This window comes from Harpegnathos saltator, unplaced genomic scaffold, assembly GCF_003227715.2.
Source record: "Harpegnathos saltator strain DR-91 unplaced genomic scaffold, Hsal_v8.6 scaffold179, whole genome shotgun sequence".
In the NCBI taxonomy this organism is placed as follows: Eukaryota; Metazoa; Arthropoda; class Insecta; order Hymenoptera; family Formicidae; genus Harpegnathos; species Harpegnathos saltator.
The window spans coordinates 1-17,270 of NW_020229960.1; the positions used below are offsets into that span (position 1 = coordinate 1).

At 39.1% G+C, this 17,270-nt stretch overlaps 3 protein-coding genes across 3 annotated transcripts; 1 reads left to right on the forward strand and 2 right to left on the reverse strand.

Moving 5' to 3' along the window:
- Nucleotides 1–2,593: 2,593 nt before the first annotated feature.
- Nucleotides 2,594–4,562, reverse strand: LOC112588239 (uncharacterized). The gene is made up of 2 exons (XM_025297467.1): nt 4,353–4,562; nt 2,594–4,047 (listed from the first exon to the last, which is right to left on the reverse strand). Exons 1-2 carry the CDS (start codon nt 4,447–4,449, stop codon nt 2,594–2,596), a joined length of 1,551 nt encoding a protein of 516 aa, XP_025153252.1. The 5' UTR covers nt 4,450–4,562.
- A 4,477-nt stretch (nt 4,563–9,039) lies between these two features.
- Nucleotides 9,040–10,932, reverse strand: LOC112588240 (uncharacterized). The gene is made up of 2 exons (XM_025297468.1): nt 10,183–10,932; nt 9,040–9,177 (listed from the first exon to the last, which is right to left on the reverse strand). Exons 1-2 carry the CDS (start codon nt 10,930–10,932, stop codon nt 9,040–9,042), a joined length of 888 nt encoding a protein of 295 aa, XP_025153253.1.
- Nucleotides 10,933–13,964: 3,032 nt separating this feature from the next.
- Nucleotides 13,965–14,968, forward strand: LOC112588242 (transitional endoplasmic reticulum ATPase homolog 1-like). The gene is made up of 3 exons (XM_025297469.1): nt 13,965–14,000; nt 14,047–14,653; nt 14,739–14,968. The coding sequence occupies exons 1-3, from the start codon at nt 13,965–13,967 to the stop codon at nt 14,966–14,968; spliced, it is 873 nt and encodes a 290-aa protein (XP_025153254.1).
- Nucleotides 14,969–17,270: the final 2,302 nt, after the last annotated feature.

Consider the following 17,270-nt stretch of genomic DNA (forward strand, 5'->3'; position numbering starts at 1 on the left):
TTGTCCCCAAAAAAAAAAAGACAGAGGACGTAAGAGTATGTGTAGTGCCGAAACAAAACCGAAGAGATTTGAGTCTAAGGACGCGTTTTTACAGGTCTGACTTTTGAATCTAGAATCTAAGTGAATGTGAATCTGCTCTTTTTCCTGTCTCTCAGAATAGAAGTAAAGAAGTAGAAGTAGTGTGTCGCGGAGGCGGATTACCGCGGTTTTTATAGTGATAATCGGAGGCAGAAGCTATCAGGGTGGGGTAGAGAGATGGCCTTTGAGGAAGGAGTGAATTGGTCTTAGTGGGAAAAAGTCTCAGCCATTAAGAAAGTTAAAAGACATCGTGGGAGGAGACAGTTAGTTTTTGGAGATATGAATATGGAAGGGCTAAAGGGTGGAGCGTGGGTGTCTCATAGTTTTAGGTGAATATATGATTGGCTGAATGAATTAGACGCGACAAGCGTGGAGGTGGTGGATTCTTGAGATAGAGAAATGTATACAAGTGGCCGGCTGGAAAAATCAAAATGCCGTAAATCAAAGGCTGAGATCAGATTTACGACTATCAGTGAAGTAAGCTTTGTTGGTTGACTGATAGGGCACATATGGTTTTGGATTGGGAAGATGTAAGTTTCAAGTTTTTAGAGCAGGAATGCTCTGAGTTGCTTTGTTTTACTGAAGGTTTGTTAGCGCGGAGTTTCAAATTTTTATAGCTAGGACGACGGACACACTTGGCGAACACTACCCAGATATAAACTTTAAACGAAGACGTAGATTTTTACAACAGGGCACTGTTTCCTGTTATGGAATTTTCCCGAATCGCCTTTCATTTGGCGCGACGGCTGTTCGCCAGATGGGTCTGTTTCCTAATTTATATTTATATATGTATATATTCCTATTATAGTTATATTAGGAGAATATAAATCCGCGAGAGGGAAAGACAATTTTGTTAGTTAAATCTGCAGGACGTAACACCCCCTGCCTTAGACAAATGTTGGGGCCGCCAACATTTGCCTACGTAGTGTATTGTTAAAATCGTATTAATTGTGTGTAATTGAGTGTAGATTGTAATATAGTCGATTTGATTTCGCAATTAAAATACTCATTTGTAGCTGATATGGTCCTTGAGTTTTCACATGTGTGTTGTTTTATTGCTAGTAAGCGCAAGGTGGCAGGCTTCGGATCCTCTTTCCTTTTTAGTCCGGTAGTTCGTGTTTCGGGTTGCAGTATGGTTATCCCTTTTTGCGGTTAGAACCTGCTAGGTTGTCTGCTTAAATATGTTATAAAATAATCTGGAAAAAATACTTCGAGGAGATTGACGCAATTATTCGTAAATCATCTGATAAATATAATTAGAAGAGCTTAATTATAATAATTCGTGTTTGTTTAGAAGGAGGAAAGAGAAGGCGACCACCAAAACCCCTTCCTTCCTTTTTTCGTCCTTCTATATATATATATGTATAGAGAAAAAAAGAAAATAATATTGAAATAGTATCTTATAAAGAAAAGGAAATTCAGTGTTATACTTTGTATCATCATTATAAATTATTATAAATATTTTCTTTTCTCTCTTTTTTTTTATTATTTTTATTACAAAATTTTTATTTATATATATATTTATTAAAATTATATATATATATATATTTTTTTTTGTGTATGATGTATAATACGATATATAGTATAAATGCATGTGGTACGTAATACAATATATATGTAACATGTAAGAATATGTGTTAGTGTATAAAAGCATAAAAGTATGTAAAGTGTGCGAGTATATAAAAGTATAAAAGTATATAAGCATATAAGAGTATATAAAAATATATATATATGAATATATAAAAAAAGGATATATAAAAGAAAGATATTATATATATATATATGAAAGTATATAATAGGTATTATTATAAGAGTATATATTCCTTATATTGAGGGAAATGGCCTGTAATTTTTGTTTGTTTCTATAGCGAGGTTTATCGCTACTAGGTCCCTTTTCAAGTCCGCGAGTCCTATTTGTCCGGGCCGTTCTAAATAGAGGTCAATGTCTGCCCCTGTTTTCCCTACAGGTCGCTTGATCACCATGTAACCTATTTCGTTTTCGGCAAGTAGTTTGGTAATCTCTATTGTCTTTTTAGCCAGCGGGCCGCAGATTCTACGGATCTAACCTCGTGTAGTCCACAGCCTATAGCCTGCCATGCCATTAAGTGGTATCGTTGCGGTAGGTTGTACAATTGTGTCATTGGTTTTTTAATGATGCGTCCCCAATCACCCAGGGTGATTACGGCAGTAGAACCACCGACATGGGTAATGGTTCCGCGATACCACTCGCCGCAATCTTTTACTGCCACGACGAGTCCAGTTTTGACTGCGTGCGGAAACATGTGGTACTTCTTCGCGTGTCGTTCCATCTTCCATTTGATCTCGGCTTGTAATTCCGAGACTTCTTCCCGGTTGAACTGGAGTTGTACCCAGAAGAGTGTGGGAGACTCCACGTGGGTGACATATACTGGAAGTCGCCCACGGCACAATTTCTCCGTGTTGATATGTTCTATTGCCATTTCTGCTAAATTGATAACAGTGAAAAAGAAATAATGAGGCTTGCAACGATTGACCTTTATGGTTTGAGAGTGAGAGAGTAAGTAGTAGTCTCCTTTTGAGGGAGTGAAGGACGAAGACTATGATATCCAGTGCTAGTAGTAGGATGTGGTTCGGTGGTAATAGGAGGATTACTAGATCCACCATTGAGTTCTTGTAACTCGGTGAAATCTTTATTGATTTTGGTGGTCTTCTTCCCGCCGATTAGAATTAATAATTGTGTAAGAGAGTCCCAGAGAGCTCCTATTAAATAACAGGAACACCCATATATTGAGTGTAGTGCTAAACCATGTAAAATGGTGTCCAGTAATAGTTTAATAAACCGAAAAATAAGGAAGATTCCCATTATTCCAGCACTAATGTTGCCGAAAATCAAAAATCGTCCCCAGATTTTGTTCCAAGTTGAAGTGGCTAGTTTTTCTAATGAAGCTTCGTCTAGAAGGTTTGTAAATGATCCTCCATGGATCGTAGCGCTGTGGCCCATCATTGCTCGAGCCATTGTATTGAGAACGGCAGGTCGTTCTGCTGGGAATAAGATATGATCTTTGAATTCGTCGAGATCCGATTGGCTGTAAATGCCGCTGGTGGCCAGTGCTCCAGGACTGGTGTATTTCCATTCTGGTTTAGTCATAGGTTTCAAAGTTGTTGGCGGAATGGATTTTATCGGATTTGGCACCATTTTGTACCAATCTTCTCCTAATTGGTACATCACAGGTGCTAAGAGGTTGCAGTTGACCTGTGTTCCTTGGCGAAGCAGTAAGTGAGTTTGTGGTGCTAAATAATATGTTTCATTTTCTCTTATTACCGGAAGTTGAGTATAGCAGTTGGGCGTTCGAGCTACTTGAACTTCCACTGGTACACATTTAATGATGTGTATTACTTCTCCGGCTAATATCGAAGTATAACCTGATGCTTTCATGAAATGATATGCAAATATATCTGGAGATTGAGTTGCTATCGCCAGTGCGTTCTGTAGCATTTTCTGCTTGAGATAGCATTGCTGATATAACATATTCCTGTAAAGCTGATTTAATTGTGCTCGGAAATGTTTTTCTACATACACGAATTTGGAGTTCATATATGTAAAGATGTCTGTGTTTGCCGGGTTGTGTATCTTTTTGAAGATACTCAGGTCAGTGAAGGTTTCAAAGATAAACAGTTTCGGGTGCTCCGTTTTTACTAAGGGGTAACCGCAGGCCTTTACCTCGCCTCTACTTGCTAGAGCGAAGGTAGTATCCTGTGTAGTAATAGAATATACCGTTTGGGATCCGGCGTCAGTGCTGTCTTGCATTTTGATAGCGTATCCGTCGAATAAAACTCCATAACTGCTCCCTTTGCATGAATCATCTGGTATGGTGTCCCAATAAGTATTTCCTCCTTCGATATCGACGCAATGTGCGGCTTTTAATTCGCAATAAACCCCTGATCTGAGCACCACTTGATTGGCGTTAAGTTTTACCGTTGCACTGTATTCTTGTAATGTAATCTTTACATTCGCTAATACTACAACGCTTGTCCAGCTTCCATAATCGTCGGTGAAAGCGCTTCCATAACATGTACCGCCATTTTCAACTTTTCCCGCCAAAGTTACTGGCCTACTTATAGTTTGATTAATTTTTAATCCTGATATATATGGGTTCCTAGTCTAGCTGTGCTATGCCAGTGCATACGTAAGCATTCTTGACGAGACGTTTCCTGAATATATGCGTATTTGCCATTTGCTACGTCCATGTATGAGAGTGCATTCCACATCTTCTTACAATACGATCTATTTCCACCTTGCATTGTCTTACCATTACAGAATGGAAATCGTTGGCTTGCAATAATTGCAATTTTAATTTGGTGGAGTTGACCTTCTGTGGCGGTATGTCGCATTCTTCGATAGTGAGAAGCGATACGGTGGTTATGTTGGATGAAGCTGAACCGCAATCATATCCGATTATTCCCTTGATAGCGGGAAGATATAAGGTGAGAATAAGCAGAATGATCCCACGATCATCTGAAATTGTGATTATCCTAATCATTAAACTTTATTCTTGTTTACTGGAATGATGTAAGATATCCGAAGTCTATTAGGATGAACGATACGGCTGTTCTTTTGCAATTTGATTCTGACATTATTTCTGTTTATTATTTCTAGTACTTCGTGTGGCCCAGTGTATTGATCTCCGAATTTTCCGGGTTTAGGTCCCTTTAATAAGAAGACATAATCTCCCGGTTTAAAAGTCTGAGGATTAATTTTTTTATCGTAATAGCCCTTAGATTTTACTTTAGCGTCAGTCAAATTGTCATTTGCTTGTAATTGCATTTTGTGTAATCGAGTAAATAGTTGTATCAAGTAATCATCATATGTTTTTATTTTGTCGTCTTCGAGTAATGGTTCGTTTGACGGCATTCTCGCGGGTCTACCGAAAACTAATTCGTATGGTGTGTGTTTAGTGCCTTCATGTATGCAAGTATTGTAATTTTGTATCGCTAAGTCTACCCATTCATCCCATTCCTTTTCATTGGTTGCGTATTGTTTCAAATATTCTCCTAGTGCGTGGTGAGATCTTTCCAAGGAACCATTTGATTGTGGATGGAAGGCAGTTGTACGAAACCTTCGTATTCTGTAGTATTTTGCTACTTTCCTTATTAGATCGCTGATGAAATTTCTTCCTTGGTCGGTGAGCACAGCTTTAGGTGGTCCAAAAATAGCGATAAATCTCTTCACAAATTTATCGGCTATTGTTGCAGCAGTTTGATCCGGTAATGGTACGGCTAAGCTGAATTTACTTAGTTGATCTTGCATTGTGAGAATATATTCGTTACCATTTTTAGTAAGTGGTAATGGTCCTACTATATCCATGGCAATTTTATCGAATGTCCATCCTGGAGTATCCGTTATTACCATAGGTTGTTTAGTTTTTACTCGGACCAATTTCTTTAACTGGCATTGCAGACATTGTCGAATATGACGTCGGACATCTGATTTCAGATTTTCCCAATAATAATTCTGACGAATTCTGTTGTATGTTTTAGTTACTCCTCTGTGGCCTCCTACTGGAGTGCAATGCATTTCCTGAAGTATTGCTTCGCGTATATCTCCTGGTGGATATTTGATCAAGCCTTTGCAAATAATTATTCGTATGGCTGAATCCAAGAATCCTGTCTGAAATTTAGTTTTGATATCGTTCCATGGTACATTCAGAATATATTCGCTCTTGGCTACACTTATACTTGCGAGATTCATACTCTCAGCAGTTTGTCGCAAATTGATTATTGCTTGTGTTATATATTTTTTAATATCATAGTTGGGCCTTCCTTCTGATCTTCGCTAATCGGTAATATAATGTGATACCTCTTGTTTCTTTTTATAAATTTTGCGATGCTTATTGATAGATTTGTAACTTTCGGCATTTCTTGTCTTTCGAATAATTTATTTCTCCATCATCCACAGGATTCCCTAAAATATGTAAAATATAGCAAATTTCTTTGCGTAGGAAATGTAAATCTCTGGAGTCTATCAAATTGCTTTCTTTGCTTTGTGATTTCGTATTAATTGTTGCAAGTGGTTCGCAGTCATTGTCTTCTTCGTCCGTGTCCTCAGGCAGAGGTTTCGGCGGTAGGTTTTGTTTCTTCGGTTTTACGACCTCTTCATATGGTTCGGCTGTTTGGGTCAGCTGTTTCGCTCGACTTCGGGTCATAATAGCCCGAGAGGCTTCGGTAGGTCCCTGTGCAGAATCCCTGCATTCAGTATTCGTAGGTCCAGGCATATGGACCAAGGCCTCCACTGTTTGTGTTTTTGGTAATTCCATTGTTTCTCCGTCGGTCAGTGGCGAAATATTCTCGAGAGATTCCACAGTCAGTGCGCGGTCGTCGGAAGGATGCGTGTCGCGAACGTTCTCCTCGGTTAATTCCTCGATATGTGGGTGATCATTTGTGAGATGTCCTTCGTGACCGTCTTCTTCGTGTGATTCTTCAATGTCGCTGTCTTCTTCAAGAAGGCGTTGAATAATTTCTGCATCCTTTGGATCATTTAGATTTAATTTGCTTCTTGTATTTATCATCTTGCAATCCTTTGAAGGTGAGTCAATAGGATTCCGTGACAATGCATCCGCATTTACATTAGTTTTCCCGGCCTTATAAACTACATCATAATCATACTCAGATAATTTCAATCTCCATCGAAGTATTCGCATGTTCGCATCCTGAGCGTTCTTAAACCACATTAGAGGTTTATGATCTGTTACAAGAGTGAATTTTCTTCCGTATAAATACGGTCTAAAATGCTTAACACAATATATTATTGCTAAAGCTTCCTTTTCGTAAGTATCATATTTTATTTCATTCTCACTCAGGGTACGAAATGCGTAAGCTATAGGTCGATCCTTATTAATAACTCCTTGAGATAGAATTCCGCCTATGGCATAACCGGATGCGTCGGTTGTTAAAATAAATGATTTTGAGAAATCGGGGTATTGCAGCACAGGTTCCTTACATAATTCGTTCTTTAGTATTGTGAATGATTGTTGCTGTTCTAATCCCCATTGGAAAGGTATTTCCTTTTTTAATAGTTGTGTTAAAGGTCTTGATAGTTTAGAAAATTCAGGAATAAATCTCCTGTAATACCCCGCTAATCCCAAAAATTGTTTAATATTTCTTGGTGTTTTTGGTATTGGAAATTCGTGTACAGCTTCTAGTTTTTTAGGATCCGGTTTCACTCCTCCATTGCTAATCACATGACCTAAATAATTGACTTCTCTGCGTAAAAATTGACATTTATCGGGTTGTAATTTTAAATTAGCTTCTTTGAGTCGTTGCATTAATTTTTCGAATTTATGTTTGTGTTCTTCTAGAGATGATGCGTATACTACAATATCATCCAAGTAAACAAATGCTTCCTGTCCTTGTATTCCCGATAAAACGATGTCCATTAATCGCTGAAAAGTTGCAGGAGCATTTTTTAAACCGAAAGGCATACGATTAAACTCATAATGTCCAAAAGGTGTGGTAAACGCGGTTTTATGTCTATCGCGAGGATCCATTTCAATTTGATGGAATCCTGAAGCTAAATCAAATACAGAAAAATATTGAGCTCCACCGAGTTGATCTAGGATATCGATTATATTAGGTAACGGATAAGCGTCTCCAATAGTTTTATCATTTAATAAACGAAAATCCAATACCATACGCCATCGCTTATTGCCCAATTGGTCTGCCTTTTTGGGTACAATCCAAATTGGAGTATTATACGGCGATTGAGAAGGCCGAATAATACTATTGGCTAATAGTTCTTGTACTTGTTTGTCAATTTCTTGTTTGTGAATTTGAGGAAATCTATATTGTTTTGTATTAATTGGATATTCGTCTATGGTCGGTATGCGATGTTGCAGTACGTGCGTCGAAGTCAGTTGTTCTCCAGGCAAATAGAAGCAATCTTGATGAGAATGTATTAATGCAATTATACTACTAATTTCGTTTTTATTTAAATGGTTAAAATCCATTAGGTCAAATAGTCTGTCTAATCGTTCGTCATCATGGTTGTCGGTTGAATTTATTTGGAGAACGTTTGTATGCAACTTTGAATTAATGAAATTGTTATTGAGATAAGTGGCAGTGTCTATATTGCACTGTTGTTTTGTTCCGTCGTATCGTTGAGTCAATGTTTCGTCCGTTCGTCAAGAAATCGGCTGCTGCAGGCTTACCAGCATTTGTAGTTGAGACTGGGAGAGCTAGAACTGTCGTATTGTTATTAGAAGCGTGATTACATTTAAATTCAATTGCATTATTTTGGTCGGAAGATTGTAAAGATTCCTGGTTACGAGGGAAAATTGAAAGATCAATTACTGGCACACAGTTAGCATCATTTATAATATTTTCATTTCTATCTGTATAATTCTCATTGCATTTTTTAATTTTTTGAGTTTTAACACTTTCATAGGAAGCCTTAAATATTCCCTCTTGAGTTTCATTAAATTTTGTACATATCTTTTCAGTTACATTTGAGAAATTATATTCTGAATAATACGATTGTATTTTATCGTGTGACTCTTCTTCGATTATATATATACTTTCATTAGTTTTTAGAGTATTTCCCTTAGAGTTATTATATATTTCAAGAGATTTTTCCTCCTGGTTACCCACTTTCTCCCTTGGACGAGGAATCTGGAAATTGTCTCCTTGGTCGGGAGGATCGTGGTTTGGATAGGAGAATTGGGAATTTTCCCTTGAAATCTTATCTAAGCTTTTGCCTAATCCTACAAGAAGAGTCGATTCGAACATTTTTTGTTGATTAATTTTTTCTTTTTGTTTAATAGGAGCATGGAAGGTCGCTCCTTGCTCCTTATTCTGAATTTTCGTCACTAGGCGGGGAAGTTGAGACTGATTCCCCTTTTCAAAATTTTTGTTTTCAACATTTCTTGATTCGACAGGGGTTGCGAGATTTTCCTCCGCTGAGTTAATTTGTATATAATTAAATGTACCTTAGCCGTCGCATGATGTCACATTTCGTGGTTCTCTTTCTTCGCGGTCAAGAATATGTTCCCCTTTATCTTTAGGTTTTTCGTTATCTCTATTATTCTCAATATTTCCATCTTTAATATCGTTATCCTTCTCGTTATCCTTTAAAATCGCGGGTCGTATATTGATAGTTGGTATTAATATTTTTATCTCAGTATCCAAAGAATTAATTACGTTAGTGTAAGCCTTACCGTCAATATTTTTTATTAAGCCGGTTGATTCTACTTCTACACTTTTTCCTATAGTTATCTTGGGTAAATATCCCTCTTTAATATGCGGATTTCCGATGCGCACAAAAAACAATGCTTTAGAGTGCGCAGGAATTATTACAGATTCTTGTGAATAAAAAGGAATTTTAGTGGTTAAGACTTCTAAGTGACCTTTTGAATAATCAATTTTAGCTTTAGTTTGTTGAAAAAAATCGTTGCCTAATATCCCACAAGATTGAATAGGAAAATCATCGGAAATTACATGAAAGTCGACAGGAATTCCCAAAATTATCTTGGTAATTTTTCCGATAGTGTGCACGGGTGAATTATTGATTCCGTTTAATTTTAATAAATGCGTTGAATCTAAGTCTGGAGTTCCTGAAATGCGAGCTTCTTTAATAAGGTTGGGTCCCGATCCCGTATCCAACATAAAAGTTTCAAAATAATTATTTCCATTTAAACTTAACTGAATAGTAGGCACGCAGCTTTCTTTATTCAAATTAATTTCTACCGGTCTAATTATTGGAGCTCGATTATTGTGTTTTCTGTTAGTGCAGTCATCACTGGGCGCCCCGATCCGTCGGCTCCCCGGTTCGCGCTCGCCGTCGGGGACCCTTGAAAGTTTCCCTGTTTCTTACGATTATTTTCGATTCTCAAAATGCAATTTTCTATTGTGTGCCCCGTTTCCTTGCAATATCTACATTGATTTGCTAAATCTTGTAGAGTTGGAAGTACTTTCCGATGACCGATTTTCGCGACAATTACGAGCACTATGTCTCGTTCTATTGCAGATTTGACAAATAATTTGGACGTTATTTCTCGGAGAATTTCTATTAATAACTTGTCTTTCTCTACATTGAGATGCTTGATGTCCACGTCGCCCGCACCATTGACATACTTCGTTATTAGGAATATTATTCCGATTAGGATTTGAATAACAATTCTTCGCGTTATGACCTGGTTTATTGCACATTTGACAAATAATATTAGTAAAATTAGGGGAATTATCTCTACAATCTCTAGAGACGTGACCAGGTCTCTGGCAATTTTGGCATATAACCTGCTGATTATTAAGTGAACGGCAAGTTTGAACAGTATGACCGGGTTTAGAGCATATCTGACATGAGACGAAATCGCTTTGTACGATTTTTACCGGCTTTTGTCCGATAGCTTCCCGGAATCTACATTTATCTGCACTATGGCCTCGTTTTTTGTAAATTTGGCAGACTAAGATTTCGATCCCCAAGGATTTTGTTGCATTTTGTAATATCAGTTTACATTTATCTGCTGTATGACCGGATTTTTTACATATTTGACATAAATCTATATTGACTTGAAAACCTTGCAACCCACGTATTTCGAAAATATCCCGTAATTCTTTTTCAATTCTTAAAGCTTTTTCTACAGTTGCGGTTACATCTAAATTTCTGGCAATTCTTTGCTCTATTTCAGGCTTCAGCCCTCTGATGAAACTGTGAACCAATTCATTTTCTAATGATGTTTTATAAGAGCGATCTATTGCTCCGTTATTCGTGGTTCGGTGTGCCTCTAATATACGTTTGCCTATTGCTTTCGTTCTATTTGCATATGTGAGTACCGTTTCATCGGCCCGTTGATAATTTCGTCCTAATTCAACTTGTAATTGCATTAAGCTTTTAGAAGAGCCGTATACATGTTTCAAAAAATTTGTTAACTGATTAATCCGCGAGAAATCCTGGTCTGGTACAGAATGACGAGCGTCGCCAGTTAATCTAGTTTGAATTATTTTAGTCAAATATTTTTCGTTTTCGGGCGGTAACATGGACTTTGCTAATTCGCATCCTTCTATAAAATATTCTACAGGTAGATTTTAGATTAACCATCAAAGAAAGGAACAGCCTCTACGGCATATCGTAAAGTAGCGGAAGAGTTATTTGTTACTACGTTATCGTTCATGGTTTCTGTGGTTGTAATAAGTTCTAAATTAGATTGTTCTCTATGATTGCCTTGTTCCGTAAGATCTTTTACCGTAAGTTTACTGCTGGGATCAATTTCACTTTCTGTGACAACCGGACGGAGAGAATATAAGGAATTATCAAAAGATTTATACCGCGTAGGTTCAGCGCAAAAACTAGTTTCTTCGACAGATACTTCTGCGATAGGACTCGGGGGTTTATTAGTTCTTTGAGGTGAATGAGTTATACCAAATGCGCTGAGAGAAAGTGGGCACTCAAAATTTTCCGGATAGTTGAAGTATCGACGTCAGATGTAGGAGCAGGAAATGTTTCAGTGGTATTAGTGGTAGTTTGTTGGTTGTGTGGCACGAATGGTGTAGATGTATGTTGAGGTTGTTCCGATGATTCTAACTCGCGAGGACGACGAAGTGGTGTATTCTCGACAGCTCCGCGGAAAGTTTTTTCCACCTCGTCTTTATCAGATTTAGACCGCGTATTCATACCCCTTTTCAACAGTCACTCTTATCATCCCGGACGAGCCCCCAAAATTTTGGTATGTTACGTCCTAGAGGAGGAACGCAACCGCGCGCGCTCGCCTACCGCCACTCGCTGGCTCCGCCTGTATCAAATGTCTATGTGCTTACTGCGGTCGCCCTCCGCTCTCTACACGCTCATTGGCTCACATGTTTTAATTAATAACTCGGTAACTATTGGCAATTTGACATTGTTGTACATGACTTTTCTTCTCGGCTACACCCAATCTATCTCCAACTTTCGTCTGCATGATCAGCTATCAAACACCCTGTAGACGCAACCCGCGACACCGCCTTCGGGGCCGAACTCTTGTATCCCAGTAAGCATACTATTACGTCCTAGAGGAGGAACGCAACCCTTTCGTTCGCGAGTAAGGCGAACCTCGTTCGTACACGCGTGTCAGTGAACGGGTCAGGGACCCGACGGGTCCCTTTATTCTGGCACCGACGTACGACGAGCGGTCCGTTTTTCGGTCAGGGACGCGAATCCCTTTACCGGGGATAGGACCATGAGTTGACTGTTGGAAGGGTATATGTGATTTTGAAATCAATTGGAAAAAAATGAAATATAAACAGATTTATTAAAATGAGTATAAAAACAAAATGAGTTACGGCGCGGTTTAATACAATTGATGAATGACTGTGTATATGTATGTGTGTGTGTATGAGAAGTGAAAGAAGGAGGAAATAAAAAAAAGAGGAAGGAATATGAGTAAAGAGTTAGTAAGCAAAGAAAATGTAACTTACTGGTGATTCCTGGGATGCGAGAAATGAACAAGATATAACGGTTGATAGGCGGCTCCTGCTCTGTAGGTTGGGATGGGTTGTGTGACTCCCTTCCAATTGTCCAATTATGGCACAATAGCACTGATTCTAAATTTTTATTTTTGTCCCCCAAAAAAAAAAGACAGAGGACGTAAGAGTATGTGTAGTGCCGAAACAAAACCGAAGACGAATTTGAGTCTAAGGACGCGTTTTTACAGGTCTGACTTTTGAATCTAGAATCTAAGTGAATGTGAATCTGCTCTTTTTCCTGTCTCTCAGAATAGAAGTAATGGTAGAAGTAGAAGTAGTGTGTCGCGGAGGCGGATTACCGCGGTTTTTATAGTGATAATCGGAGGAAGAAGCTATCAGGGTAGAAAGGGTAGAGAGATGGCCTTTGAGGAAGGGGTGAATTGGTCTTAGTGGGAAAAAGTCTCAGCCATAAGCAAAGTTAAAAGACATCGTGGGAGGAGACAGTTAGTTTTTGGAGATATGAATATGGAAGGGCTAAAGGGTGGAGCGTGGGTGTCTCATAGTTTTAGGTGGATATATGATTGGCTGAATGAATTAGGCGCGACAAGCGTGGAGGTGGTGGATTCTTGAGATAGAGAAATGTATACAAGTGGCCGGCTGGAAAAATCAAAATGCCGTAAATCAAAGGCTGAGATCAGATTTTACGACTATCAGTGAAGTAAGCTTTGTTGGTTGACTGATAGGGCACATATGGTTTTGGATTGGGAAGATGTAAGTTTCAAGTTTTAGAGCAGGAATGCTCTGAGTTGCTTTGTTTTACTGAAGGTTTGTTAGCGCGGAGTTTCAAATTTTTATAGCTAGGACGACGGACACACTTGGCGAACACTACCCAGATATAAACTTTAAACGAAGATGTAGATTTTTACAACAGGGCACTGTTTCCTGTTATTGAATTTTCCCGAATCGCCTTTCATTTGGCGCGACGGCTATTCGCCAGATGGGTCTGTTTCCTAATTTATATTTATATATGTATATATTCCTATTATAGTTATATTAGGAAAATATAAATCCGCGAGAGGAAAAGACAATTTTGTTAGTTAAATCTGCAGGACGTAACAATACAATAAAACTAAGTTATTTCGATTGCCATTATCAAGTGTCTCGCTGCTTTACTCCTCCTCGAATCCGGACTCCTACGAGCATTATCCGCGCGAAACGCGTAGCAGCGACCGAACCGCGGAGTTCGGCCGTTACAAATCTTCAATGTTGAATTAAAAATTTTTTACTTCAGCAAAGTCGAAATAATCGTCCGCCATATTGGATCCACTATTTTGAATTTATGATTTTTGAATACGGATTTGAAATCAGCGACCCCGAAAACCTACTAATACCAAATTTCAGTACATTTGGACCATTTTTAGTATTTTCATCCGCCATATGGACCCGCCATTTTGAATTTCGAAATTTGGACATCAGAAATGGAATCAGCGATGCCGAAAACCTTATATAATCATGTAATTGCTAGATATTTACATGTGTTTAACAAGATATGAATTTTAGCCAGTATCACCGGTCTCCTGGTTCACTGTGGACGGGCGCAAACCTCGTACGAAGGCCGACGCCAACATGATTTTGTACTGTCCTCCGGATACGGGCAAGACCGCGGCTGCACGCGCGGTCGCGCAAACATTGCGACTCAACTTGGCGTTCGTAAACGCTGAGAATCTTCTCTCCTCATATCGATCCGAAACGGAAAAGAACTTGCGCATCCTGTATGAACGTATGCGCGTTTTGGTTCACGTAACCGGCCGCAATGTTATTTTGCTCATAGACGAAGTGGATGGCTTGGTGAAGAATCGCAGCGGTAGCAGCGGCGCACCGCCTATCAGCAGCGGCGATTACAGCTTGCTCACGCGGTTTCTCACGATACTAGAGCCCAACGACGGTACGGATAACTACGGCGTAACGGATAACTTCAGCGTGTTTACAACGAATCGATTGGACAATTTGGACGATGCGTTTCGACGGCGATGCATCGCCGTCTTTTTCAGATATGTGACGAGTCGTGCGTCTTTGGCCCCTTTGGCCGGTCGCTTTCTGGCGGATTCGATGGACAACGTCAATGATATTTCGCACAGCAGCGCGGCCATGGGCGTTCAAATACTGAGTACCTGGCGACTTCGCTCGCTTCAAACGCGAATTCGTAAAACCCGAGCGCATGAGAATTTACTTGCAACGCATCGGTGTATCAGAGCGCGAATTTTACCTCCGAATTTCTAGCAGCGACGGCGAACAGGATGGTGGTGGTGACGGCGGCGGTGGTATCGATCAAACGCGTAGTGGAACGAACAGGGAAATTGTTCTAGACATGCCACCTCTCAGCATTGCGGATATCGTTAATTTAGCTTCACGGTACAAACCGATCACGCGGTCACACAAATACAACGAATATTTGGGCGACGACGACAGTACGCGGCACTAGGACAAGATGGAATACATTGTACGCAGAAAGTAAACTCAACTAATTTAGGCTGCTGTATATTTATCTTGATTCATTTATTAGAAGCGCAAGAAAGTTCTGAGCCCTAGATTTCATACTACTGAAACCACAATTTAAATTGCGTTAATTTTCCCGCCCTCTTGCGGTTTTAAAGCAGTGACATTTGGTCCTTCGAAACATCGTGCGATTTGGCGTTTGATGCATATAACCTTAAAATCAGCAGTGTTCACGATGGCAATAACAAAAGGGCATATTCGATTTTCCATCCACTTCGCGTTTCATCTGAAGAAAAATGCTGCTGAAGCCACTGAAATGATGTGTGTTGCATATGGAGAGAACGCTGTAAGTTATGCTACGTGTAAAAGGTGGTATCAAAAATTTCGCCAAGGAGATTTCAGTCTTGAAAATGAACTGCGTGCTGGACGCCCTCAAAAGATTGAAACGGACGAACTGCAAGCATTGTTGGATATAAACTCTGCACAAACTGAAAAGGAGCTTGCAGAGCAACTTGGCGTTACGCGACAAGCCATTTCCACACGTTTACATGGAATGGAAAAAGTTCAAAAGGATGGCAGATGGGTTCCGCATGTACTGTCTGAAGACAACAAAAATCGACGGCGTGACACGGCACTCACTTTGCTTTCAAGGTTCCGGAAAAAGGATTTTCTGCACCAAATCATTACAGGTGATGAAAAGTGGATACTTTATGATAATTCGAAGCGTAAAAAATCATGGGTTGACCCTGGTCAACTTTCGATATCGACGCCAAAGACCAATATTCACGCCAAGAAGGTTTTGCTTTGCATATGGTGGGAATGGAAAGGTGTATTGTATTATGAGTTGTTACAGCCGGGCACAGTACAGTTGAAACAGTAACGGCAGATCGTTATCAGCAACAATTGAGCAATTTGAGCGATGCGTTTGAAGAAAAGAGGCCATTTACTGGCAAAGGACTTCGTAAAGTGATACTGCTTCATGACATGCCCGACCACATGTTGCGAAAGTGACTCAGGACCATATCTTTGCGTTAGACTGGGAACTTCTCCCGCACGCGGCGTATAGCCCAGACATGGCGCCTTCCGATTACTACCTATTCCGGTCTCTGCAGCATTTCTTGGCTGATACACATTTTGTGACACTTGAAGAGATACGAAAATGCATTGATGACTTTATCGCCTCGAAGCCGGTGAGCTTCTACCATCAGGGAATTCGCAAGCTGCCCGAAAGATGGCAAAAGGTCATCGATGCAAACGGGGAATATTTCGTTGATTAATATAGTTTTGTTTGTTTTTAAATAGATTTTGAATTTTGCAAAAAAAGGCTCAAAACTTTTTTGCGCTCCTAATATTTTCAATGTATATGTAAAGTCGTGTAACAAGTAACGAGCTCTGCAACGTCGCGCACTTCGAGGTCAAGAAAGTTATTCCGACGAATAACTTCGACACACTCAAAATGTGGCCGTTGTTGCAATCGTAATATCGAAATCAGGTACTCGACTTGTGTCATGACCGACCGTGTCCTGGCGACAGTGGAAGCCTCGTTATTGTAGTCGTAAAAGTTATCGGCTCGATAGGTCGTTCCGTCGTCACAGAGCGCTTAACACTTTGCCAACCGAGTGGGGAAATCTCCTTACTTTGAAGTAAGTCACTCCATAACCGACTGGGGAAATCTCCCACCTTTCTCTTAGCAACTTGAAGAAATGCGCGGTAGAAAGCGTTGAGTTAGCTATGGCGCGGTTGGCGAAGTGTTAAGATATTTAAGGAAAACTTTTTCAACATTTAACTTACGATATCTCGCTAGCAATTTATCGCAAGAAAAAGTGATATTAGACTTTTTACTCTATTTAATCCGTAGAATATATTGCTACAATAGTGTCCCAATTTTTATTAACTTATCAACCTTTGGAAATTTCGAAATTATTAAATTAACAAAAAGTCAGATCACTATTGTAGCAATATATTCTTGATTTTAAATGGAGTGAAAAAGTTTAGTACTACTTTTTCTTTCGACAAATGATTAGCGAGATATAAATTAAATGTTGAAAAAGTTTTCCTTAAATATCTCAAAAAATATTAGGTAAATAAAAAAATATTTCAGACAAAAGTTGCTCAAATTAATTGGTAGAAAAAGACAATATAATAAAAAATTGGAATTTCTGTCTAAGAAAATTAATGATCAGTAAATATTAAAAAAATGGCACCATTTGTAAACAAAACATTATCGCTATCTTATGTCCCCCTTTAAGCCATATAATTTCTGTTTGAAACATTTTTCCATATTTGAA

Bases quoted from the DNA above. Each gene is read 5' to 3' on its own strand.
- LOC112588239 (XM_025297467.1), bottom strand. From the start codon at position 4,449: ATGCGACATACCGCCACAGAAGGTCAACTCCACCAAATTAAAATTGCA. The intron at 4,048-4,352 runs GTGGAAATAGAT...TTACATTACAAG, and splicing joins TAATGGTAAGACAATGCAAG to AATACAGTGCAACGGTAAAA.
- LOC112588240 (XM_025297468.1), bottom strand. From the start codon at position 10,932: ATGCAATTACAAGTTGAATTAGGACGAAATTATCAACGGGCCGATGAA. The intron at 9,178-10,182 runs GTATGTCAATGG...GCGATTTTAAAG, and splicing joins ATAATATTCCTAATAACGAA to GATAACGAGAAGGATAACGA.
- LOC112588242 (XM_025297469.1), top strand. From the start codon at position 13,965: ATGGAATCAGCGATGCCGAAAACCTTATATAATCAT. The intron at 14,001-14,046 runs GTAATTGCTAGA...TATGAATTTTAG, and splicing joins CGAAAACCTTATATAATCAT to CCAGTATCACCGGTCTCCTG. The intron at 14,654-14,738 runs GTACCTGGCGAC...TCGGTGTATCAG, and splicing joins CATGGGCGTTCAAATACTGA to AGCGCGAATTTTACCTCCGA.